Genomic DNA, 26,493 nt, shown 5'->3' on the forward strand with positions numbered 1-26,493 from the left:
ATGGCGAGCAGATTCGCCTACCTCAGTTCTGAAGTAGATTGGTGCGAAGGCAATTTTCAGCACTCCGAGGTCATCGCAGAGTACTACAACACGGTGAGTGTGAGCGCAGCCACAGGGGCAAGGAGCGCGAGAACTCCCTATGGACCGATGTGCAGTGACTGTGAAACTCACACACATCTCCGGGGGCAACTGAAACAGCAACTGCGGGGCAGATGCTGCAGGCTGTGTATAATCGAAGGAACAGGCTAGCAGAGATGGGATGGGCCGAGCCAGACAGGCCTAAGTGGGCTAAAGCGTGTGGGGAAAGAAGGTGCTAACCTCCAGGTAAACCATGGGATATTTATTGCTGACAAAAGTGAGGTGCTGACAGCATGAGCTGGAGTTGGGGAGACTGGAGGTGGGTATGGTGCAGGATTCCCATTCAGAGAGCTCGGCAAAAATCCTGCTATTTCAGTCCTGCAGGTCTGTATATAGCACAGCCAGATTCGTGTAATACAGGGAAAAACGCAGGAGTGGCAAATCAGAGAGCTGAAACCCGCTGCAAGTCAGCTTCTGAACCCAGGACTCCAGAAAGAGGAATGTTAATGCATTAACAAACCCCATCCCCATCACAATTAAGAGCATAGGCATTGTCAGGCTAGGTCAGAGGAGGGGGCCCATTTGATCCAGGGTCCTCTCTCAGATAGTGGCCGGGACCAGCTGTTTCAGGGGGAAGGTGCTGCTGTAGCAGTCATGGGATAACCTGCCCTGAGAATGTTTTCCCCTTGCCTTCCCACCCCCAATAGTTAGGGGCTGCCTTAAACCCTGAAGCATGTGGATTTGTATCCCTCCCTCTGGTTTAATGCTGTTCTAATTTTGGACGTTCCCATCATCCACAGAGATGGTTTTTCCTTTTGTGATGCCTCCCCGTTCTAACCGTTCCCTTAACACAGTATTGCAGCTTCCCCCTGCTAATCCGCTGCCAGCGTCTCCACCGTGGCATGGGTCTTCTGTTAGATTGCTGAACCCATTCAATTAGGGACACTGCTCTTCAGGGCAGGTCTACACTGCAGCTGGGTGTGAGCCTCCCAGCCTGGGCAGACAGACAGGCGCTAGCTCTGTTCAAACTAGCACACTAAAAAGAGCAGCATGGGTACTGCAGCATGGGCGGTGGCTCAAGGTAGCCACCTGCATCTCAGCCTGCCCACATCCCTGGGACCCCGAGCCCAGCTTGGGTGGCTAGCCAGAGCCACTGCCTGTCCCACAATGTCCACTCTGCTAGTTTGGCCTGCTAACATGAGTCCGCCTACCAGCTGCAGTGTAGACATTACCTTGAAGTCCCCAGGACAAATTCCATCTTAGTGCAAGTGAGCACAAGTCCAACAGGTTTCAAAGAGGTATTGCATCGTTTTACACGTTTAATTTGGTCTGGATAGAGTTTAATTTGGTCTGGATAGAACACCCACTCAGTATAAATTACCCTTGTTTTGCACAGCCCAGGAAATGTCATCACCACTACACTGCCACGGACGCCCATTTTTTGACTGAGTAAGGTCTAAGCACGTAACTTGCACAGCAAGTGGTGGCACATCATTGCTGAATCGGGCTCGTGTCAGACTAGGGAACAGCGAGCAAGGACATGAACCTTTTTTACACTTAGGTAACTAACGTCAGACACTTAGCTCAGCATTTTCAAATGTGACCAGTGGCTCTCAGTACCCCAGCTTGAGACACCTCAAAGGGCCTTGTTTCAGAAAGCACAGAGAAATCCCCCCTCTGAAAACCAAGCTCCTTGAAGAGGTCTCAAATCAGGCAGCCAAAAAATCGTGAGTTAATTTGAAGACTCTTGGCCCTACATTTTTTTAGCATAGGTAAGATGTCAAGAGTGCCCACGTGACATGAGAGCAGAGTCCCATTTTCAAAAGAGGCTTGGGCTCTTAAGGCCAGATTGTTAAAGAGACTTAGGCACCTAAAGATGCAGATAAGCGTCTGATGGGATTCTCAAAAGGACTTAAGGCCCAGATCCTCAAAGGCATTTAGGTGCCGAAATATCTTTGAGACGCGGGGCCCAAGTCACTTCTAAAGATGAGACTTAGGCATTGTAATGCTGAGCCACGCAACGACTAAAAATCTGGGCCGGAGGCTCCTAAGTCAGGTAGGTGCTTTTGACAAGGTCACCCTAAGCGTCTAAATATGGATTTAGGTGCTTCACTTTTAAACTTGGTTGTCATCATTTTACGCATCCATTTTTCAGCTAACCAGGTTTGTCTTATTTCATTTCCACTAGCCAGGACTCAGACATGAACTCGTCTTCCCATTTTTATACTCAGGTGCCCAGCTAGTGAGATCAAGAGTGAATATAGATTATGGAGACAGCATAAACTTTACAGGATTTGTTTTGGTGATTAAGTGGATAATTGTGTCTCTTTAGTTTGAACACGGAACAACTGCTGAGAGAGAGAGAGAGAGAGAGAGAGAGAGAGAGAGAGAGATTTGTCTGGTCCTTGGGGACACCTGCTCTCACTTACTCCAACTGTACAGTTATTCGAACCACAAAGGAATTTAGGCTCTTAACCTCCATTGATGTTAATTGAATTAAGAGCCTAAATGCTTTTGTGGATCTGGGCTTTACTTCTTTGACTTCAGTGGAGTTACTCCCAATTAAGATAGTTTTGATCCACGTCCAGGTTCAGCTCCCAGGTCAAGAAAGCATCCCTTAAGTGGGTGTTTTGCTTTAAGCACGCATTTAAATCCCAAGGGATTGAAGCATGTACTTGAGACTGGAGCATGTCCTGAAGTGCTGTCCTGAATGGGAGTGGACTTAAGAACATTCATAAGCACGCTCCTGAATAGGGCTCTTACATTCAGGTGTAAGAGCCTGATCCTGCAAGATGCTGAGCACCCACAACTATTCCATTAAAATCAATGGGAGTTGAGAGTCCTTAGCACCCCTCAGAAGAGATCCTCGGCAAAAGGAGAATCAGGACCATCGTCCTCATATTTGCATCTACCTGTAACTGGCCTTATTTCCACCTTTAAAAGCCACCCTCCCAAGCCAGCCCTTCCCCCACAGCACTGTCCTATTGAGCTTGGTGCCATGATAATGTTTTCCAGTTGCGCATTGGCAAACAGACCCACACCCACAAACGCTCCCGCACTGCCTCCACGGAGAATGCGGTACAGCGTCCACTAACAAGATGCAGCACGCAACAGATTACTTCATCGTACATTATCCAACTGGCAAACATTGCCCGGAGTCGCTGGTGATAATAATAATGGCTGCCAGGCTGCAGTTAGCAAACATTACTTTGACCCATTGTTGCAGGGTGTGGCTGGGCTATGCCACTACAGACCATGGTGGTTAAAAGATTGACAAGCAACTCAGAAAAAGCACAACTCTAGGGCGGGGCTGGTCATAGGATATGGAGCCTTTCACCTACAGATAGATTTATGGTGACCAAAAGTCACTGCCACCAGAGGGTGGCTTAGAGGCCCCTTGGGAAGCGAATTGGTGATCTCTGACCAGTTCAGTTTTCCTATGGCAAGATACGCTGCTTAATAAGGAGGCTGCTGGATCCCACAGTTGCTAGTTGATTCATTCCCCAGGTAGCGCATGCTGTAGTAACCCAATCCTGAGCCAATAAGTGCCTGGATAACAGAAGCAGAGTCTGCATCCAAATTAAACAATCACATTCACCTGGCCAGACAAAGGTAATAAAAAGGCTTCCTAGAAACTCTGCTATGTCATCATCATTTTACAACATCTGGGTGTTCTGGGACACACCCAGAGAGAGAACTCCCATAACAAAGGGCAGGCACACTCCCTCACTTAAGGGGGCAGAATAAAAGGGTACTCACCTCCCGGGTACCCCATATGGCCCAGGCCCCTCTGCAAAAGCCTGTTTCAGTTTTCCTCTTCTCCCAGCTCTGACACCTTCTGCCACATCCAGGACTCTTTTTCTGTGCCAGTCAGCTCTTCACCAGGCAGCCCTGTTCCCAGCCAGAGCTCAGCCTTCTTCAACACTCCTCTCTGGTCAGCAGGCAAACCTCCCCTTCCACTCTCAAGGTCACGCAGGCTCTCCTACAGGGACCTTCTCTGCTGATTCTGCCACAGCTTCTTCTAGCAGCACCTTTCTCGTCCCTTCTCTTCGTGAGACCCAGGTGCCCCTCCCTTAAGTCCAGCTGGGCAGCAGGTAATCACTCAGGTGCACTGGACACCCCCTCTCCCCAATGATCTGTCACCCTTAGGCAGGCAGAAACAATCCTCCCCGCAACTTCCAGTTGCTTTCACCCATTGACCAGCATTAACTTACTCGTCTGGCCCAGATGCAGCTTTATCTAGTAAGCCCTCCTCTCTGCCCCCGTCTCTACCAGACACAAAGGGCTGGATTGGCACCTTGCAATGTGCCCTGAGGATGGGGCCCCAGGTGCAGAGCAGGACCAGATTGTAACTCAAGAAATCCTGCTCCCCGCTTGCTCTCTGGGGGAAGTAGCTACACCAGCTTCTCTTGTGGCACAGCTGACTTCCTCTTCCGCCGCGCTCTGGGCTGGCCAGAGCATCGGGGGTTGGGACTGGATTTGGGGCTCTACCCGCTCTTCATCCATCTGCATGGGAGGGAGAACAGCGGCCCCACAGTGGTGGTTCTCCCAACTGCACTGTGACCTGTAATGTGCGTGACTCACACAAGGGAGTAGAAGGGTGTCTTATCTGCCCTATTCCCTGAGCAGGTGTGCTGGCCAGCTCACAGGTGAGACTTCGATAAGGTGTTTGCCAGCACGGACCGAGAAGCTGATGAGACATTGATTGACGCCTTTGTCCTTCCTCTCCTCCCCCTCCGTCTTTTTATACCCCTGACAGGTAGGACCATGTCACATGCAGATTGTATCCTCTTTGAGGCATCTCTGCTCTGGAAACGTGCTCTCGAACTGCTTGAAATTGTTTGTCTGAAGGTTTCCTGGTTTTGTTTTGTTCTGGAGAAACACAGGTTTTTTTTGACCAAAGCTAAAATCTTTGCAGAAAATTTTCATTCTGCTCAAACCTTCTCTGTTCTCAACAAAAAAAAATAAAGATAAAAAAAATCAGAAACTGACGTTTTTGCAGTTAAATGGTTTGAGCTTTGGTAAAAAGGTTAAGTATTGGTGTAGTCGTGTTGGCCCCAGGATATCAGACAGACACAGTGCTTAATTTGTGCTCTAAGCTTGGCAGTTCAGAGCCTTGACACCACTGGGCTTGCTGCGTCAGTTATGAAAGTCAAAAAATGGCTTGAGCCCTGGCAACCCTTTCATTACAAATTAAGCATTGGAGACGGTGGGAGAGGTAATATCTTTTATTGGACCGACTTCTGTTGATGAAAGAGACAAGCTTCCAAGCTACTCAGATCTTTTTTTTCTGAAGAAGCTCTGTTAGTTTGAAAGCAGGTCTCTTTCACCAACAGAGGTTGGTCCAATGAAAGATATAACCTCACCCACCTTGTCTCTCCAGCATTCAGTAAAATGTGGGTTGGTTTTTTTTTTTTTAATTGATTTTTTTAAACCAAAAATGTAAACATTTCCCCAAACTAGCTTCATCAACTGAAAATGTTCAGTTTTCATTTTTGACAAAACTGAAAAATGTTTGCAGGATTTTTTATTTTTTTTTTAAATAAAAATACAAATTAAAAAATGACTGCAAAAAAGCAACTGGCATTTTTCAAGCAGCTTTAATGTGCTCATAACAAGGGCAGATAGATCAGGAAGCACATTTGTAATTTGGCTTCATTCACTGTAATGGGGCTCTAATATCTGCCTGCACAGAAGCCTAAGGGGCTGCTGGAATTTACCACTCTCAATAACTTTCCTCTCGGGCTTCCATGGGCCCGCTTGAAGTTTTTGGATCTTTTCCTGCTGATCTGGGCCTAAGTCATTTTGTTGCTTAGAGCCAGAGGGATATTGGCCCAGATCCTAAATCACTGGGAGTTAGGTGCATAATGTGGACCACTGAGACAATGGAAGTTCAGCAGAGAACGCCCCATACTCAGAGAGGTAAATTTGAAAGGGAAATTACTCAGAGAGGTACATTCCAACACCCATGTGGTGCACACCTCCTATCTAGTTAGCTTCACCAGGTAACCTGAGGAAGTGTTGAAGAGATTAAAGTGGATGAATGGGCTCCTTAATAGAAAGTTACATCTAGGAGGAACTTCAAGGATTCTTCCTAACACTGTCAAGACCTATGTAGCTTGCTTCCTCTGAGCCTTGGGTGAAGTTCTTAACTCTCCCCATGTCCCTCCACCAAATAATCAGTGCTAACTAGTATCTAACTTGGTAACTCTTTATTCGTGGCATACAAATAGAGAAGTTGGAGTATTTTATGGTTTTATACTTCTGTCAAATTGCAGTGGAACGCCACTTCTTAAAATCTAGAACTTAAACAGACAAAAACAAAAAACAGAGTAAGAAAGCAGGTTGTGCCTCAGACAGAGAGGCAAAACTCACCCACCACCTTGCTGCAGGTTGGCTCTTTGCAGACGGATTGCTGAAATCCAGATTGCACACCTCTTTACAGAGCCCTCTGGCCTGCAAGCGGGACCAGGAAAGCCCCTGAGAATTTAATGTGGTAGCATATAATTTTAACACAGCTTTCAATACATCACAGTAGCTAGCTTGGGTATTTCCCATGACTTCTTCCACTGTGGAAAAGAGAAACTCCTCATCTTCCCGAGGGCTCGTTTGCTTTGCCCTTTGTTGGGTTTTGGGCCTGATTCACCATTACCCTGCACCTGGTGCTGTCATTCTCCCCCATACAAAATGAATGTAAACTGCCAGCAGATCAGAGTGGTAGCACCTACTACACTTTGTGCTGGTGGGAATAACTGTGCAAGGAGAAGGAAAAGTCAGGCTCTGCCTTTATTTCCTCTCTTTTCCATTTCAGTTTGTTTCATGAAGACTCAGTCGGCTTTGTTTTTCCTTTTAAGCTTTCCTCCTGCATCTGGCTTTTTGCTATCGTGGTTTGTTGCTAGTCGTTCATTTTTTGTAGAATTTTAGTGGTACTTTCTGTGATCAGCCCTTAGCTGTGCTCCTGGGCAGCCGAGGATTATTTCAGTTATACCAGCTGTCACTTATTCTTCTGTCTGAGAAATATCCTAGACTCAGGCAGGTGCAATTTTAACATCTAGATAGCTACACCTGCTACCCTAAATCCATCTCTAGTCTCTGCTTTGCAAATACATCTATGGAGAGAGTGTTCCTAACGAGACTAACGTTGGCCTCCTAGCCAGACACAAAAACAAGCCCAAGCGCAGCAGCAGCCACAGTCACACCTAAAACTGAACACAGCAGGTACAGTTTTCTCAAGATCCATTTTTGTTTCCTTATCTCATCTTACATTATTTCTGTGATTTGTGTGAAGTAACACAGTAAGTCTGTGGCAGAGCCAGGAATAGAAGAACCCAGGTCCCTGTTCTCCCATTTCTGGGCTCAGAGTATATATCATATATTATTAATGATAATCAATAATCAATCATTAATGATCAATTATCATTCTAATTGCAGTGCAAGAACAAAGCAGTGAATCAATATGTCCAAGATAGCAGGAGAGCTGTAAAGTTACATAGGCAGGTAAATATAAATAAGTAGGAATTAGATACAGAAAATGTATCAATGAAGAAAATCAAGAAAATCAATTAGAAGTTTGTCATGGATCAGTCACTCTGGTATCCACCTGTATTTAGGCCCTGTTCCCATTGAAGCCAATGAAAGATTTGCAATTCATTTCAATGGGAGCAAGACTGTGCCCAAAGATTGTGGGAAAGGAACTTGGGCCAGATCATTAAAGGGATTTAGGCACCTAAATCAGCAGATAGGCATCTAGTGGGATTTTTAAAAGGTGCCCAGCACTGAACACACTGTCAGCACTTAAAGTTTGATTCTGCAAAGCACTTAAGCTGGGACCAATTGTTCCATCAAGTTTACTTGCCTGCATCTCTATCAGCCCTGGGTGGAGAAAAGGGCACAGAAAGATAACAGCCTGCGGCTGCATTATCTTTCCAAGGGAATCTCCACTGGGCTGACCGTGGGAAAGAGAAACCTGTTTTGCTTTTCATGCTTGAAACTGAACTGATTTGGATCAAACCTGTTGTTTGTTTGTTTTAAATTGCCTTCAGGCTCAGACCCAACATGGAAAATTTCAGCACAAAAAGGACAGTGTTTAGCAGCTGGAAAGAGGGGTGAGGATAGAAGTTGGAGTTCAGGCTTACCTAGATAGCATTTGCCTCTCACGCTGGCTCAGTGCTTTGACCAACTGGCCCCGCAATTGTTTGCCAAAAAACTGCTGTGGCAGATAGCCCATTATCAGGGTAGACTGTGCAGAGGGCAACTTTCTGCTCTCATTTCCACTATGGCTTCTCCGGGCCCCAGCAGCAGCAGCAGCTACATTAGAGTGCTGGGACCGCTGGTCAGGGCGCTGTCGGGACAGCACAGGTGGAATCAACAGTAGTGTAGTGTGTCCACACTAGCCAGCATCCTGCAGATGAGCGTCTGCACTGCACATGGAATCCTAATCCACTACTGCAGTTATACTGCACTCTGGGTAGCTGTTCCGTTGGTAGAGTACTGGCCTGGGAATCAAGAAACATGACTTCTATTCCTGGCTCTGCCACTGACCTTATGCAAATCACTTCCCCTCCCACCTGATGTCTATCTAAATTGCAAACAGTTTGGGGCATTGGGGGGGCACCCCATCTGTGCACAAATTTGGTTTGAATTTGGCAAACAGTTTCTGCCAAAAAGAAAAAGAAAAAAAATTGGGGGGAAATTTTTGACATTTTCGAAATGGACCCTCTGGCACTTTGTTCCACATCAATGTTTTAAACACTGCAGTTGACCCGAATGAATTTTTTTCCCCCCATTTCATCAAGGAAAACTGGAAAAAAATCAGTTTTGGTTCCAGATGAACTTGATCCCACCCCTGGTTTGGTCACTGAACTGAAAAAATCAATTATTCACTCCACACTCTCAGTTCCACCCATGTTAATCCAGAGATGAAATGAAGAGGAAGTGAAGATCAGATTTTTCAGAAACACCCAAGAGAGTTAGATGCTCAATTTCCACTGGCTTTCAGTGGAGAGTTGGGCACCTTCCTCCCTGTGGCGCTTTTGAAAATCCCAGCCAGATTAATTAACTCTCACTGCCCTGAAACACGGAGGTGGTTTACTTTTCCATGTGAGCAATTGCTCATTTAGCTACAGGGATATCAGATAATCATGAAAGGGATGGGAGATGCTCAGGAGACAGTCTCATTATTAAAAGTGGCCCACACCACAAAGTCTGAAAATGCCTGTACCAGAAGGAAAGTTCTTTGGGGCAACTGGTAATGTCTGTTGAACGTGTTTCCTGAGCTTTTGCCAGAGAAACTGACTCTGCTCCTGCAATGCAAGATGGATTCAGAGTAGGATTATGATATGATAGTGTCTGAACTGAAACAGGCACAGGCCAATACTACTGGATAGGTGTGCCTGGCAGTGGGACAAAGGTGTCATTTGTATGTACAGTCCTGCTCCGTTGGTGACAGTTATAGCATGAGGTGGTTTCCAAAGCAGTGGCTTGGCAATGCCTTTTGCTGTACGATCGGTTTCAGTCTGACATTGCACAGTCGGGCTAGAATCTAGGGCAAAGAACAGCCAGGCAGTTTTCACTGCCTCTTCTGGTATTCTCCCCAATGGAGACCCCCTTTCTATGGAAATAAATTTAGTGCTAGTCAACAGCACTGGCCTAAGCCATGTATGATGCAGGCAGCGTCTTTGCAAAAATCTTCCATACCTGCACCTCTAACCTGATCTGTGGCATGCTCTCCTACATCAGTCCTGGGCTACCTCACACAGCTCTGCTAATGGTCAGTCCTCCCTGGAAACACCCCCGCTGGTCCAGTCCATGTTTTCTTCTAAACAGAGACTGGAAATCTTGCTAAATGATATGACGTGGACAAATCGGGACCTACGACTATGACTCACTCTTGCCAACAAGCTAAACCTGTTCCTGAACCCAAGGGATGGAAAGCTAATGAGCTGACTCACTCTTACAGCTGAATTTCTGTTGCCATCCTTTTCTTACCTTCACTTCAGGAGCCTGCAAGGGGTCAGCTACTACTTTCAACTTTGTAAGTGTTCAGGGCCAAGGGCTGTGGGCTGCTGACATCATGGCCAACAATATTATAGTGCCTCAGCTTCTAACTACCACGCTTGACTGCTCTGATCTCAGCTCGTCTGATATCTCTTGAATCTCATTGGCACCGTTTCCAGTACATCCTGTATCTTTTTATACCTTTCCACTCATCTCTGCTCTTCTTGTGCTTCACATGTTGTATTCACTGGGAAATCGTGTTGAGATCATATAGTTAAGGACATTCACACAATTCACAATGAGGCAGAGAGACACTTGTGTGGGCAATCTTAAACCTCTACAGTTCCTCCCTATCTGCTGAATGTTCGATTGAGAAATCAGCACTAATTCCTGCAGCTAACTCCTATAATTTGCACTCGGCTCTCCTTTCTGTGTGCATTTTCTCTCTGTTTGTCCTTTGTGATCTCTGCTTGTTGTCCAGGGGCCTCTTTTACCTGGTGTTCAGGAATTTTTTTACCGCCCGTTTGTTATTTTCATATCTTTGGAATATTTTCCCTGCCTTTCTTGAAGAGTTTGTCACTGATCTCACCAACGGGACCAGTATTTCCTCTTGTGTCTGTTGTGTCACAACCTGATGATATGAAAGGCAAGGTTGCCCTGATTTTAGTTTTAGCTAAGTGCCCAGGCAGGGGTGGGAATGCTGCAGGAATTGCTGCTGATTAGCAACAACCGTCAGATCTTCTTGGCCTGAAAATTCCTGTAAATAAAAGCATCAATTTATTTAATTAAACACTTGATGCAGTTCAAGATTAATCCATAGAAATGAAAGGAGAGAGAGTCAACATTTGCATCCCAAATATGCTAGGGTGTACGCCACACATATAACAACTTCATTGTAGCCTGCAGCCATGTTACCTTGAGCGGAGATTCCTTTCGGTCTCACAAGACAAGCAAAGCCTGATGATGCAATCAGATCCATGCAGATCATGAGATGAATGAGAGTTCACTCGGATATGAGGGTCCATCTGTGCAGATCTGATTGCAGGATCAGGACCCAAGTTAGTACCGAGATGGGTGACAAAGAAGGACCATCTAGGTGAGGCAGGCAGTCATCTTTGTTGTTCATCATCTAGCATTCTTCCCTCTGCCTCAGTACTTAACTGATACATCCCAAAGGTGCTACCTTTCAGATGAGACGTGACACCAAGCTCCTGATCCTGGTGGTCAGTAAAGACCTCCAAGTACTCTTCACAAGAGTCGTGCTGTTTGCGCTCGTGTCCTTGCTACATTCCAACTCCCTCAATTCCTCTTGCAATTTCAACTGGAGACAGGATTCCTCCTGCATGAAACCATTGTGGGATAATGCTGCACATTGCTAGACAGCTAAAACGTCTCACCCCAGAGAAGGCTGCATTTCACTGGTAGCTTTTGTGATCTCTGAGCATCGCTTGTATGTCTGGGATGAAAAGCGCTATCCAAACGTCCAATGCCATGCCTGGCAAGTTTAAAAATCAGACTGACTTCACAAGTCTGAACACTTCTGTGGAAGGGTCGACTCCCTGCTGGCATGCCCCCCTTCATGGCTGAGCATGGTGTAGCAGGTTTTTCTACTCTTATGCCCCTGCCAACTGCCACTAGGACCCTGTGATGGTCTGCCTCTTCTTGTGACTCTCCCCTTCCGGATACCAGTGGTCCACTTGACATCGGTCGCCGTTATGGTACCTTCCACCTCTTCCATTCCACTCTGCTGACAGAGCAGTGGCCCCAGGGCTTCTCCCTGGAGTCTTTTAGCCAAACTCAGAAGCAAAACACAAGACGCGACTAAAGCAACTTCTGCCCCCTTCCTCAGGCTAAAACTTTTTAATCCATGCCGGGTCCTTCCCCCAGCTCTCTGTTCTTCTGCCAATGCTGTAGTTCAAAAATAAAGGACTGTTTTCCCTCCCACATCTCCTCCCAATATTATGATGATGATTATTATTAATAATGATGATGATCAGTAAGCAGGACTCACCTACATTCACCAGAGGCATTTCTCGCTGCTTTTGCAGCACTCAGCAACTCCTGATTTTGTCATATGGAGATGAAGAAATAAGGGACGTCCCTTCTAATAAGGGATCCAGCCATTATTTTCAATGGGGAGTTGTGTGGTTAAATTCCTTAGTTGGCTTTCAGAATCTCCATCCTATTATTCTAGCTCTTTTTGATAGAAAAGCTATTTACAAACCACATGCTGCCTTTTACCAGTTTTAGACAGATCTAGATTTTGGGCCAAATTTCTAAAAATGGGGTGGCTGCACCTGTCCTGCTTCTGCCTGGTTCTTCACATGGTCGCCGACCTGCCTCGTTTTGCAGATGGGGGAACTGAAGCACAGAGAGGGGAAGTGACATGCCCAATTCCACAACAGTGGGAGTGGAACCCAGTAGTTGTGGGCTGCTACGCCTGGGTGGAGACCCCTAGACAAAACTGGGTTCTCTTGCTATTAAAAAGTTGCAAAACAAGGCTAATATAATTCTGGGGTGTATTAACATGAGTGCCGTATGCAGGATACAGGAGGTAACTACTTGGTCCAGGTGAGACCTCAGCTGGAGCACGGTATCCAGTTTGGGGCGTCACACTTTAGGAAAGATGTAGATAAATTGGAGAGAGTCTGAGGAGAGCAACAAAAATGATGAAAGGTTTAGAAAATCCGACCTATGAGAAAAGGTTAAAAAAAACTGGGTCTGTTTAGTCTTGAGAAAAGACGACTGAGACGGGCCTGATAACAGCTGTCAAATAGGTTAAGGACTCTTATAAAGAAGACAGTGATCAATTGTTCTCCATGTCCACTGTAGGAAGGATAGGAAGTAATGGGTTTAATCTTCAGCAAGGGAGATTTTGGTTAGATATCAGGGAAAACTTTCTAACTATAAAGATAGTTGATCTCAGGCAAAGGCTTTCAAATGGGGGTGTCGAATCCCCATCTGTAGTGGCATGCCTGGAGCAGCACCTTTCTGTGGACTTTCCAAGTGCCCCAACACAGCTGCGGGTCTCCCCAGTGGGAAGAAGTCTCTGTCTCCGGTGTCCACTGAGGTGGGCTCTGGCCCACTGGCTAACTGTCCCTTCAGTCTCTGACCCCCTCTTGGGATGATGGAGGGGCTCAGCCCTTAAGTGATCAATGACAAAAAGCCAACCTAACCCAATGCTAGCCTGTCCCCAGTCTTCCATTAGGGTGTTCCGACCCTTTCCTTCGGGCTCGGCTCCTCGAACAGTCTCTTATCCATGCATCACTCGATCTTTGGTGTCTAACTTTTTCTCTCCAGAGCCTGCTCCATCTAGCAGGCCCGTCTGTCCCTCCAGAACTGTGCAAGAAAAGTTCCCTGGAGGCAGAGCTCCATCCTCCTTCGTGACCAGTCGTCCCTGAACTGAGCCAGACATGGACTCTCTCCTTTTATTTCCCCTCCTGGCTTGGCATTGGCTACAGATAGAGTGGAGCAGGGCTAGCTAGACCCACAGGCTCTCCTTAACCCCTTCTCTGCTGGTGTGGGGCCTCCATGCCCCCATCACACCATCACTGGAGGTTTTAAAGAACAGATTAGACAAACCCCCATCAGGGACGGTGTGAGTGTACTTGATCCTGCCTCAGTGCAGGCAGCTGACCTTGCGAAGTCCCTTCCAGCCCTACATTTCTGTGATTCTCAGCATATTAAAACGTGCTAATTACTGAAATAACATGTCACAACTGCTCAGGGTGCTGTGAGGATGGACAGAGAGGAGTCCCCTTGTCACGTTAATTTTAAAAGTATGATTAACGGATGTTTATTTCTTCACGTGATTACTGCTGTACTGAATAGCTGCCACCTCTCTCCATAACATCCGTCCTCGAGAGCTCCCCATAACATAACATTACTCTGGTCCCAGACTACTCCCTACCCCATCCAACTTCCTGCTCGTCCCCCTGCCCCGCCCACACCCCTAGCAAAGGCCAGTTCTCTCCCACCATGGCTTACTGGCCTCTTTATGCAAAGGTCCTCTTTTCCAACCAACACCACCCAGCTTCCCTGATATATTCAGTTCTAGCTGAACAGAGCAGGCGGTACTAGAGAAATTTGGGGAAGGAGTCAGGGGAGGAGAGAGAGAGACGGCGGGGGAGCGCCGGCATTTCTGTGGATTTGCCTGAGTAAAGAATCCAGTTTAATCTCTCTGGGCCAGGCTCACTCCTGACATGTCTCCATCGACTTGCATGGAGTTGCACCAGGAATCTGGCCCAAGGACTGCTTGCTGACTTCAGTCCGAAAGAATACTGCATTATCTTCCCCCTCCCACGAGAGTAACTCTACACCCATTTTCACCCCTGCTGTCTGAGTGACACCTTCACCTCTCGCATCTTTAACAACACTTCGCTCTCACAGAGTGCCTTTCACTGGAGGTAGGTATCTGTTTTGGGGAAACTGAGGTACGGGAAGGTGGAGTGACTTTCCTAAGCTTTGCCCTTTGCCCTTTGAGCTGAATGTGTGTGTTACTTGTTCTCTTTCAGATCAGCAATGTGAGTTTCTTCCTCCTTTCCCCCACCTTGCTATACCTGAATCACCAGTATGCCCAGCAGCGCCCTCTGTCTGCATATAGCCTCTCCATCATGCTCCTATTAATAGGTATGTTTCAGGGTTAATAAAAGGCTTAACACAAAGTCCATTGCCTTCAGCTTGCAAAACAACCAGACTGTCAGTGACAAGGAGCTCGATTCTGATTCTGTGCTACCCCTCCGGAGAGATGCTGCACAGCAGGCATAGCCTGGGGAGGGGCCAAAGAGAGCGGCAGGCACCCAAAGCACGTCTACACTGCAAAGAAAAACCCGCCGTAATGAGTCTCAGTGCCTGGGTCAATCGACTTGCTGGGTTTCCCAGCCCAGGTAGGCGTACGTGTGCTAGCTCTGCTTGAACTAGAGCACTAAAAATAGTAGTATGGCCGCCCGAGTACATACCTAGGCCCTCAGACGGGGTTGTACCTGTGCCGTTGTGGCTATAGTCCTATTTTTGGCATGTTGGCTTGAGCAGAGCTAGTGCGGGTATGTCTACCCAAGCTGGGCATTACCCAGCTGCAGCACAGACATGCCCACTGAAGCTTCGAGGAGAGTCTCGGATTGATAGTTTTGGATCTACCCCTTTTCCTCTGATTATGGAACAGGGTGAAAAGGTGAGGGGCTGATCAGCTCCTCCATCATCTCAGGACACCTCCTACAGGTTCCCCCCATCTCACTTCTCTACAGGCTAAGACCTTGATTCAGGAAGGTACTAAATGATATGGTTAACTTTAACCATGTAACTGCAGTGGGATGTGCTCCAAGTTAGACAAGTGCTTTAGGATCTTCCTGAATCAGGGCCTCAATGGGGAGAGGGTCTTTCACAACATGTAACAGCGACCCAGCCACCGACTTAGCAGCACTCCCCAGACCTGACGACGTTAAAGACTTTCACGCTGGCACTGGATTCATTCCCTTCATGTAGAGTAGACTCTGAGCAGACTCCCCCTCTGCCTCTCAGTGGCTGGCAGGCTGGTCCCTGGGAGCTACCGTACAAAGAAGGGGCAGCGTGTTTATCTGGAAATTGAAAATAGGAGCATGGAAACCTCCCCTGCCACCCAGTCTGACTGGGGACAGATCAACACTAGAACCAAATCAGACAATGGGCTGACTCTCATTCACTGATAATACTTGAAGGCCCTTTTACCTGGCCAGAAGCAGTGTAAAGAGGCCTTAGTATAAACAGGAATCAGGCCCAAAAGGTTCACTGACTCCTAGGTGTGCTCTCTTGCTGTCTAGGCTGAGCAGAGGCTGCATGTCCCAGGCAAGGGATACACCAAATGCCCAAAGGGTTGCCCAGTGTGACCCCCTCTGGGGAAGTGAGGAGTGCTTTTGCCATCTTCCAAGGGAGTCCCGCCCAGTTCTCCCCCACTAGACAGCTGGGGCTGGACCCTGGTCTCCATTACACACATCCAACCCTGCTGTGTCCATTGGGGTTGGGCAGGAATAGCAGCTGGGCAGGATTTGGTCTAGTGCAGGCACTGAGAGGCAGGGAGGGGACCTGTAACACAGGCACCAAGGGGCTGGTTTGATGGAACTGAACTGTAGGATCCTCTGAAGCAGAGACTCTCCCCCAGGAATTGCAGTAGATTGTCTCTTTGAGGAGGGCGCTGAGCTGGGAGAAGGAAGGTTATTAACACAACCAGCCTCACTCATTGCAGGTATTTTCTCTACTTACTATCATTTGACCCTGAGCTATGTGGGACAGCTGCTGGACGAGCTCTCCATCCTCTGGACACTCGACTTGATGTACATCTTTTGGGTCCCAAAATGTTACTTCCCGGTATTCATCAAGGACAGGTACGACCTGAGCAGAACGCGTGCGTATGGATTCCAGTAGCCGCCTTTAGGTGGGCCAAGGCACTATACTTGTCTGGACTTGTCTGATCCACAGCGTCCCCCATCCAGCAGTCAGCCTTGCTGAGAGGAGATACCCCACAGGTTACCATCGCTTGTACTGGGAACCAGAAACCTCATAGTTCACAGGCAGACAGAGCCCATCTCAGCTGGAGCTGACTCCCTCTGCAAAGTTTCCAGGAGGCTGAGCGTGGAGAAATTCAAATACACAGATTTGGCAAGATCGTTCTTATAGGCAATGTGGCTGAGTGGAGAAGTCTTGGATTTGCCAAGTTAGAGACCTAAGATCCTGCTCCTGTTTGCATAACCTCTCAGTGGGTAGCAACCACTATACTGAGGTTGCCTAATGCTTCCCGTTATACATATTTTCCCAGCCATTTTTATTTTAAGAGCTCTAGCGTCTCCATGTTCTGACAGGGATGCTGGCTTATTAATAAGGCTGAAGAATTATTAACAACAGTCACTATAAGAAGTGAGTTTAGAATACGTGGTCTCCCAGTTCCCACCCCACCATGCCCCAGCCAAAGGGTGTTTTGATGGAAAAAAGCATGAGGATGAAGGTGATGCTCCATCTTGTCTGTGTCCTGTCCTGTATGGGGGTTCAGGTCCGGATTTTCCGCTTCAACGTGACCCCCAGAGAGATTCTGGGGGTGTACTCAGTGCAGATGCAATGTTCAGACTTTTTTAGCAACAAATCCCAAGCTCTGCTGAGCACGGGCAAATGGGGATTTTCAGCAGCTTATAACTCAGCCATATCTGGCTGGATTCTCATGGGGATAGCAAAAGGTGCCCCCAGGACCATCCCTGGCCAAATTTCAAGTTCCTGCTCCAGAATGTGGCAACGCGAGAACTCTCAAAAATAAAAGTGGTTGGAAAAATATTTATAATGGGCAGCATTAGGCAACCTCAATACACTGGTTGCTACCACTCCCTCTCTAGCACCTCCCGTCTTGCCCTCTTATTTCTTGTCCTGGTTAATTTCTGACTGGCCTGGATCTCCCTGGAACCGTCCCTGCAGCACCATCCAGGCCCAGATGGTTGCTCTGCTGGGCTGAGGGACATGGCTGCAGCTCGGTGTACAAGAGAATACTCTGCCTATCCCTGGGCCCTGTCCCCAAGAGCAGAGACCCAGGCCCAAATCTGCCCCCATCTCAGGCTTTTTGCCTGAGCCTCAGATTTTGGGGGGCTTTCTTGGGGCTGCTACCAAAATCTCAGGGCTGGTGGCTGGAGCCGGGTCACTGCATATAGGTGCTCCCGGTGCAGCCAGTGGGAACGGGTCTCTAAATAGAGCAGAGGGGGAGGAAAATCCAAACCAGCCACAAAGGAGCCCTGCGAGTGTCCGAGCTCACTCACGGGGAGCAATTCTTTTTCTCGTTGCTCATTTTAGTACTATTTCTTCAATTTTTGCAGTCACCCCCAGAGTCCACAACCCGGACGGGTGGGCCTCCTTGTGCTGGGTACTTCCTAGTCAGACTAGCAGACTGCTGCTTGTGAGTAATAAAACACTGGCAATAAATTCCACGAGCACCCAAAGGGGTGGCTTAGGGCAGCCACACAGTGGAGGCTCTGGATTTCTCAGTGTGGGGTAAGGACAGGTTTGGGAGGGCTGTCTGTCTCCCCCCTTCAGGCCAGCGAGATGCCCCTGACTGTGTTGTCGCACTGTGACTCCGCCCCAGGAAAGAGCATTTTGCTCTCCAAGCTGGGCTTGGTGACACACTCTTGGAGTTTGCCATTCCTCCCACGTGAAGGAGGAGGTCATCAGGAGTTCACTGCAGAGAGGTGGGCGGGAGGGCCTGGGAGGGGCCTGGGAAGGGATTTGCATGTGAATGTCCCCATGTCAGAGCTCTATTGTTGTTCAGCAACTGGCAAAATTTGAATGGGGGTTGTCTGCAGGAGAAAGCCAGGGCTGTCTTTAGCGACAGAACTCCCGCCACTGTGCTCAATCCTGCAGTCCTTATGCAAGCAAAACTCCCACTGACTTTGCCTCCCTCCTGCCTCTCCGGCCCCATGCGCCTGCAGTTCCCACACAGCAGCAGCAGTTCATGCGCGTAGCCTCTCGTCATTGTTTGCCCTTTCTTTTCCTTTGGGAATCCCCATCGGTTCCACGCCCAACCCAGAAGCCAGACGACCTGTCCTTGCTATCAAGGGGCCTTTTGGAAAATACCTTCGCTCCCTCAGTCATGTCTGTGCTTTCGGGCTTTCCGGGAAGCTTCCCTCGGAGAACAGACATTCAGGGAAGACTCTGTTCTTGGCCTTGTTCTCCAGGGCTCCGCTCTGTTGCTGTCTCAGTCCAACTGTTGCTCCGGTGATGCCTGCCCTCTGCCAGGCACAGCGCTGGGGCCTCTCCAGGTGGATAAAGCATATCTTGGGCTCCATGCTGGGAGACCACCAGGCAGGAGCCGGGTGCAAAGTTTGAGCCAGGTGCCCGGTGTCTGAGCTGCTGGTTTGGGCTCTGCAGAGGTATGCGGATAGCCTGAACCTGCAGGGGCCTTTGGTTCTTTGTGACATTGTCCTGAACATAAAGCTGGCTTGAGTTTCCAAAAGCGAAAAGGCCTGTGGAAGGGGGAGGGCAACAACATTCACTCCAAGTCAGCTAGCTGCAGCAGGCTGGCACTGACTCGGGGCACGGAGCTGGCCATCCTCTCCCAACAGCCTGAAGGAAGGATTTCGGCCACTCCTCCTCATCTCCCCTCCTGCAGAAGATCCCAGAGAATCGGGTGGGGCAGCTACCAGCGAATAAAATATTGTTTGCCAACATTTACACACAGGGGTTCTTTCCAAGAGTGATTCGGTTAATAAAACAAACATGGTTTCCTAGCCAAAGGGCAGCCCGTGTAGTGTCTGAGGGATAGGAAGAAGGAACCACGAGACAAGCTGGCAAAAGCAAGCGTCCCACGTAAAGGGCTAGATCCTGCCCCACTGTAGGCTTGCTTGATGCCATTCTGGCTGTGTAAAGCAGACCTAAAGCTGCCCTAACCTGACAGCTGAGGATTCCCCCTGCACAGGGGAACTCCCCTGTGCATTAAGCTGATGTAGTCAGATCTATGCCACTTCCTCTTGGCCCTCCTCCTCGGCGTGCTGGGGTCACAGCCAGAGTGCACTGTGCTCCAGCAATCGCAGCTGGTATAATGGTACCTGGGGGTTAGAACAACTCTGAGGGACTGATCCACCACTTCCTGACCCCAGCAGCCTTGAGGATTGGAGGAGATGTACCGTTACCTTGCTCCCACCCACACTCCCATTGTGCCCTCTGGGGTGTCTACGGTGGAAGTGTCTGTCATTCCCGTGCAGTGCCAGTCACCTGCCCTTGCTGAGATGCTGTTGCTGTGTGGCGCTCGTCACCTTCCAACCCCCCACCCCCCAAGCCATCCCTGCAGAAAGATCTCGGCAGAGACAGCTATGAGGACTGTAGCCCTGGGCAGACTTGCTAACGTGCTGAGCACGGTCACTAGGAATGTGCACATGGCTCAGTTTGTGCCTGGGGTAAGGGTTAGCCAATCTCAGGTAAGCTGTGTCATGGAGTCCCTGTGAGGCCTTGGGCAAGTCGCTTCCCCATCTGTACCATGGGAATAACACCACCAACTCCATGTGAAGGGTGTGGTGAAGCTGAGCTCATTCGTGTGTGCAAAACACTGAAAGGTGCTAGAAAAAGGCAAAGTTTCATTAATAAGAACCCTTTCAGCAACGAACAGGGAACCTTCTTGTCCCTGCACTGTTGCAAAATGTACCACCCATGATACTCACCCCATTTGTTCATCTCGCCTTTCTCATTAGGACTCAGTTTGTCCGGCTGGTTGGCCTTGCCACCGTTGTCTGCACCCTGATGTCATTCATCAAACCGGCCTTCAACGCTTATCTGCTCATCATCATTTCCCTCCACCTCCTGTACTTAATGTGTCAGGAGCTGAAAAAGTAAGATGTGGGTTTCCTTTGCAGGAAAGTTTGTTTGCGGTCTTATTGCATGCTCCTGGCTTGAGAGAAGAGTGCAGGGGAAAGCAGACACACACACAAGAAAGTGCACACAGATGTGTGTGCACACACAAGTAAAGAAGCACATTTGTATACACAAATGTGCCCACACTGGCACATATGCACACGCAAACATATACACAATTGTGCAAGTGCACACACATCCATATGCGCTAAAGCACACACACACAAGCATGCCAGCACACAGATGCAAAAGAGTCCATGCATGTACAAACATCCTCATGCATGTGGCACAAACAGGCATGTACATCGCATCACCAGCACTGCAGTAAATCAAGATTTCCAAAGTATCCGCCATAAGAATACACAAACACTTGGGATAGACACACACATGTCCATTCAGATTTCTTTTGTTTATTTTCCTTGTGCCTCAATCTGACTTTTAATAATAAATAGTACCTGTGGACAACCGGGATGAAATTAAACTGAAAAATCAAACTGAGGACCTTTCCTACATTCTGTGAGCACCCTAAACTCCGGCTGAAATCAATAGAAGTCAAAGTGTGTACAATGTCCGTACAAAGGGCTTTGCAAACCTACAGTTTAGATCTGTTATTTTAACAGACACATGCAAATATGTGCTAACCTGCCATGCAACCATCTTCTAGTTCAGAGCTGAATCGGCAGAATTAGCAACAATTCAGTAATCAAGTGATTTCAGGTGAAGCAAATGCCTTGAATCAATTACAGTATTTAGAAACTGGTACTAGTTTATTTACAGGGGAGTGCTGTGGGAAGTCAGCCAAGCATCAAGTTACATCGTGATAGTGGGTGCTGAGCAGCAGCCTCTGCTGCTAAGGTTGCAAAAGACATTTCATTAAACTCCCTCTTTTCACACACTCAGAATTGCCCACAACATTCACTTGTTAGTGTCTGCCTCAAGGGGAATTTTTTTTAAGCTTGCACTAAATCCCGTCAGCCATTTGGGTGCAAAATAATTAAAAAAAAAAAAAAAGCACTCTCCTCATCTGACAATTCTAACCACAAAATTAAAGGAAACTAGAGATTGAAACCCACTTTAAATGCCTTTAACAGGAAAACTAATGATTGAATCCCACTCATAGGGGGACATTCACACTGGTGCAAAGGAATGTAGGTGTAACCCAAAAACACCAGTCTTGTTTTGGTTCTGCCCATTAGGGCTCCATGAAGAGGAAGGATGACCCAGTGGTCAGAGTGCTAGCCCGGCACTTGGGAGATCTGGGAATTCCCTGCTCTGCCACAGTTCCCCTTCTTTACAAGGAAAATAAGTAGCACTCATCTACCTCACAGTGTGCTTGTGAGGATAAATACATTAAATACATTAAACACTATTAATACGTTAAAGACTGTACTGCTAGGGAAATGAGGATTTAAATATCTAAGATGACATCTGAATAGTCTATCTCTACTCCAAATGATGGTATCCTAATTCTATTCTCCATGAGCTTGATTCAAAATCTGCTGATGTCACTGGAAAGACTTTGACTCCAAGGGGCTTTAGAACAGGCTATCCGTTCCCATTCAGGTGGTCCCTAGAAAGATTCAAGGCCAGTGCCTGCATGAAGGCCTGAGTTCTGCAAGACACCAGGTACCTGCTTCAGTACATCCCTATTCAATGAAGTAATTGAGCATCTGCTTAAGTGCTTTGATGACTCTGGGGACATATTTGAGCAGTCACTGCCCAGGCTGCCACAGCTTCACTGTTACCTGAGATACCTACGATCTGGATCGATCTAGATAGATCAAAGGTAACTTGGCTATATCTGCTCATGTTACAATCACACCTCCTGGCTGCAGTGCAGAAGTTTGCTCTGCCACTCTCTGTGCTGTACTTGTTCTGGAGACAGAGGCTGGTATTCTCAAGAGAGTTAGAAGCCAATGTCCATTCAATTGGGGTTAGGTGCCTAACTCCCGTAGGCTCTTTTGAAAATCCCACCTAAAGGTCTTTCATTTCCAGGATTGCCAATAAAGCATGTTTCATCATCATCAAACACAATACCATTTACATAAACAGTGCATGGAACGGCAAGAAAATGTGGTTTGTCCATTTCCAATGGGAAGCAACCAAGTCTTGCTCTGATAGATTTAATCTGCAAACCCCAATATAACTGTTGCTTTTTAAAACGCATTCTACACCGAAAGGACAATTTTCTTCTAACTCAAGAAACCAATCTCTCCCCCATGTCTGTCTCCCAGGTGCAGTAACCCACGTGTTCACCGCATAGCCGCGTTCATGGCCATGTGGTGGGTGCTGGCCATTAGCTGCTGGTTAAGTGACAAGTGGTTCTGTGGATTTTGGCAGAGGATCAACTTTTGTTACCTTCACAGCTTCTGGTAAGAGGGGTTGCTTCTTCTCTGGTGCTGCTTTGACTCAGTGGGGAAGTCACTATGGGGAGTTACTCCACAAGAAAGAAATCCATCTCGCTGGCTTCGGAATAGAATGGCCAGAGACAGCCTGGGGGTTCAGGAGATCAGAAAGCTCTGTGGGGAGCACAAGAAGTTCCCTTAATATTATATTCATCTTCATTTTTTAATTCTTTTAGGCTGGAATTTCCAAAGGAACCCAAGGGAGTTAGGACCCTAAATCCCATTGAATTTGTGTGCCTGCCTCCTTTAGTCTGCTTTGAAAATCCCAGCCTCAATCTTTATTTCTAGAATTGGTTGAAATTTTTCTGAAGAAGCAGTTGTCTGTTGGAAAATGCTGATTGAACAGAATTGACGCGTTCCACTGGAACGCGTCAATTCTGTTGAAACTTTCTATGGAAACCAGTGAGACAAGGTGGGTGAAGTAATATCTTTTATTGGGCCAACTTCTGTTGGTGAAAGAGACAAGCTTTCGAGCTACACAGAGCTCTTCTTCAGGCCTGGGAAAGGTACTCAGGGCTTGTCTACATTTAAAATGCTGCAACAGTGCAGCTACTCTGCTGTAGCACATCAGTGAAGACATGATCTATGCCGACAGGAGGGGTTCTCCCATTGGTGTAGGTATTCCACCTCCCGGAGAGGTGGTAGCTAAGTCAACGGGAGAATTCTCCTGTCAGCCTAGCGCTGTTTACATTGCGGGTTAGGTTGGTATAACTGTGTCGCTCAGGAGTGTGGATTTCCACATAGTTATGTTGCTCTAATTTCCTAGTGTAGCCTCAAAGTGTTACAGCTAAATACAGGGTGGAACAGATGGTTCAGCATTTGTATTTAACAGATATTATAAAAGACTATTCCAGGTAAAGTAGCCAGTTAACTCTGCAGGCAGCCTGGATGGCTTTCTGGCAGCCCAACCACCTGCCAGACTCCCCAGACAGCTAGCTACCTGACTTTGGTCTGCCCAGCTTCCTGGGAAGCTAGTTCCCTGGGTTTTGCCCAGAGTTTTTTAAACAAGTCCCTTACAGTTCTTCCAAAATGGAATTTCTCAACCATTTCTGATCTGCATAAATGCTCATAATTTCTGAATTTTTGTTCCAATTTATAATTAAATTTTTGTCAGAAACGTGGAATTTCCTGCAGGATGGAAATTCCTGTTCCTGCACAGCTCTATTTATTTGACAATTTCTGCAATAAGGGCTGCATCTGGAAGTCCAGGTTCAGTGTTTACTCAAGCTAGGTCTGCATTACAGCCTATGTCGGCGTAACTTAAGTCGCTAAGGGGTGTGAATATTCCATCCCCTGAACGACATAAGTTACACTGACATAAGTGCTCATGTGCACAGCGCTATGTTGACGTTCGTGGAGGTGGTTTTTTTGTGCCGATGGGAGAGCTCTCTTCTGCCGGCATAAACCATCTAAATGTTATGAGACCTGAGATCCAGACAATCAGGCCCTGAAAACCAGAACATACAAGGTTCCTCAGCTACACCAGATAGTTTATGATTTCTTGATAATCTAGTTTTGATCTAACTCTGTAACCCTAGCCATACTGTGGTTGGAATTATCCTAACATTCTCCACATTATCAGGGCTCTAGCATGATTTCCCTCATCAGTGTGGACTGGGTTTTAGTTTGAGAACCAGGAGAGAGTACTGACTGGGCCAAGTCCTCAGATGGTGTTAACTGGCCACTGACTTCAAGGGAACTACATGGATTTACACCAGAATCTGGCCTGGTTTGTGTCTAGCAAGGTGGACTGGTGTGTTCATCATATAACTCCACACCACACTATACTGGCAACTACTGTGTAGCTGGAATACTTTCCACCGTATGGACAGGTGCTGTGTCATTGCAAAGAGCAAGATTTACTGGCTTTGGTGTTGCCACCTGCTTCTCACACCCATTCTTGGTTTCTTTGCCAGGCATGTGCTGATATCCATCACTCTCCTCTATGGCTGTCCCTTGTTCATCTACTTCGATACTCTGCATGAGATACCTTCCTTTGAACCAGAGCTGGAGTACTGGCCTAGTGGCTCCTGGCCAATCGCACTGCCCTATCTTGCTCTGAGGAAACCTTACAAACGGTGTTAGGGCGAGGTGCTGTGGTTCAGATTCCTGGTATATACTGGGAGAGGGAGGGCAAGGAGTGGCAGAGCACAGCCATTTTCTGCTCAAATACCAGAATCTCTATTTCTGTTGCTGTGAATGGCTGTTTGGATGCCACCATGGTGATTGGGATGCAGCATCTGATGCTGGAGGCAGGGGAGATCATGAAGTCTACATAGTCAGAAGACTCCAATGTTTTCCTAAGTTCACACTTTGCACTGATCCCCAGGGAGAGAGGGGTGACCCTGCTGGAGGAATCACACTAATAAAACAGAAGCCAAAGTGCTGGCAACTGGCTATGGGGCCGCTATGATTAATATTATTATTTATTGATATATATGATGCCTCTCATGAGTGTTGTGTATTAAAGCTGTAGACGCTGATGACTGCTGGGACACATCTCTGTACCCTAACTTCACAGCCGCTTGTCTGCCAGTCACTTGAACAAAGATTTCCACCAAAGCATCCGTCTGTCACCTGATCCTGTGAGAGCTAGATTTCTGAAGTGCCAGATTATGACTGCATGCCCAAGACACGAGGAACCATTCCCTCTTACAGACCCTGGATAAGAGCCGGGTACAACTGCAGTCCCTGCAACTCTCCTGAGCACAGGTGCTGCTCCCTTCTAGTGTTACCTGTCGCTCTGCTAACCCTAAAGGGGACATCCTTTGTGGAGCTGCTAATACCAAAGGCCTAAGCGGACACACAAGGGGGAATCATGCTGTGCTGTATAAGTGCATTCTCCCAGCACGCCACATTTCTGTAGGAGGCATGGAGATACAATCTCGTCCACTTCCTCCTATGGGCAGAGCAGCTCAGCATCACACCCATCACAGGGCCAGATCCTATCAGGCACAATGTGATCCTAAAACAACAGTACAGCCAGCCATAAAGCGCTCTGTACAATTACAAACCATACATACGTAGGAAAAAGTCCCTTCATTCACTGCAGAAATGCAGCCATCTCTGCAGTGGGATGTCACAGCAACACTACACAGTGGCTGGGACCAGAAGGAAAGATACTGCATCCGGTCAAAACTGCATGGGGAATTTTAAGGCAGGCAGGTTGTAACCTAGGCTGAAATGGTACCTGGACACTGTGTAATGGGTATAGCTTTTGCGGGTGCATGACTTAAATGACTGGCTGAGCCCCCTTACTTGTGTGTGCCTAGCAGCAGTTGCCCCCCTTTCCCTCCTCCTTGTTCTCTTCCTCCAAATCTTAGTTTTCCCTCCTGTTTTTGTGACCTCTTTCCTGTGGGGAAGGCAAAACAGCTGCCTGGCCCTCAGTTGGAGCTGCCCTGCTGCTCTGAGAGAGCTGCAGTGAGTGCATTGCAGAACAGAGAGTTATCTCCTCCCGGCATTGCTGCCTCTTGCCCAGCTCACAAATCTACACATCTTGCCACGTTCCCGTATGGAATGGCAAGCAATGGGCATGGAGTTTGAGCAGTATCACTGTACAGTTCATGTGACCAATTCCTTGTCCCAGCGGGAATTTTGTCATTGACTTAAATGGAATCAATCTGCAACCCCAAAACTCTTAAATACAATGGGCATGACTGATGTTACT

At 47.6% G+C, this 26,493-nt stretch overlaps 1 protein-coding gene across 1 annotated transcript; it reads left to right on the forward strand.

Annotated features, from left to right (window-relative positions):
- Window positions 1–24,911, forward strand: ACER1 (alkaline ceramidase 1). Its single transcript, XM_067562082.1, has 6 exons — window positions 1–93; window positions 14,589–14,703; window positions 16,292–16,430; window positions 20,262–20,399; window positions 22,656–22,793; window positions 24,743–24,911. The coding sequence occupies exons 1-6, from the start codon at window positions 1–3 to the stop codon at window positions 24,909–24,911; spliced, it is 792 nt and encodes a 263-aa protein (XP_067418183.1).
- Window positions 24,912–26,493: the final 1,582 nt, after the last annotated feature.

The sequence above is a fragment of the Emydura macquarii genome, unplaced genomic scaffold, assembly GCF_026122565.2.
Source record: "Emydura macquarii macquarii isolate MOO-44397 ecotype Brisbane River unplaced genomic scaffold, CSIRO-AGI_Emac_v2 contig_306, whole genome shotgun sequence".
NCBI lineage: Eukaryota > Metazoa > Chordata > Testudines > Chelidae > Emydura > Emydura macquarii.

Bases quoted from the DNA above. Each gene is read 5' to 3' on its own strand.
- ACER1 (XM_067562082.1), top strand. From the start codon at position 1: ATGGCGAGCAGATTCGCCTACCTCAGTTCTGAAGTAGATTGGTGCGAA. The intron at 14,704-16,291 runs GTATGTTTCAGG...CACTCATTGCAG, and splicing joins CATCATGCTCCTATTAATAG to GTATTTTCTCTACTTACTAT. The intron at 20,400-22,655 runs GTAAGATGTGGG...TCTGTCTCCCAG, and splicing joins ATGTGTCAGGAGCTGAAAAA to GTGCAGTAACCCACGTGTTC.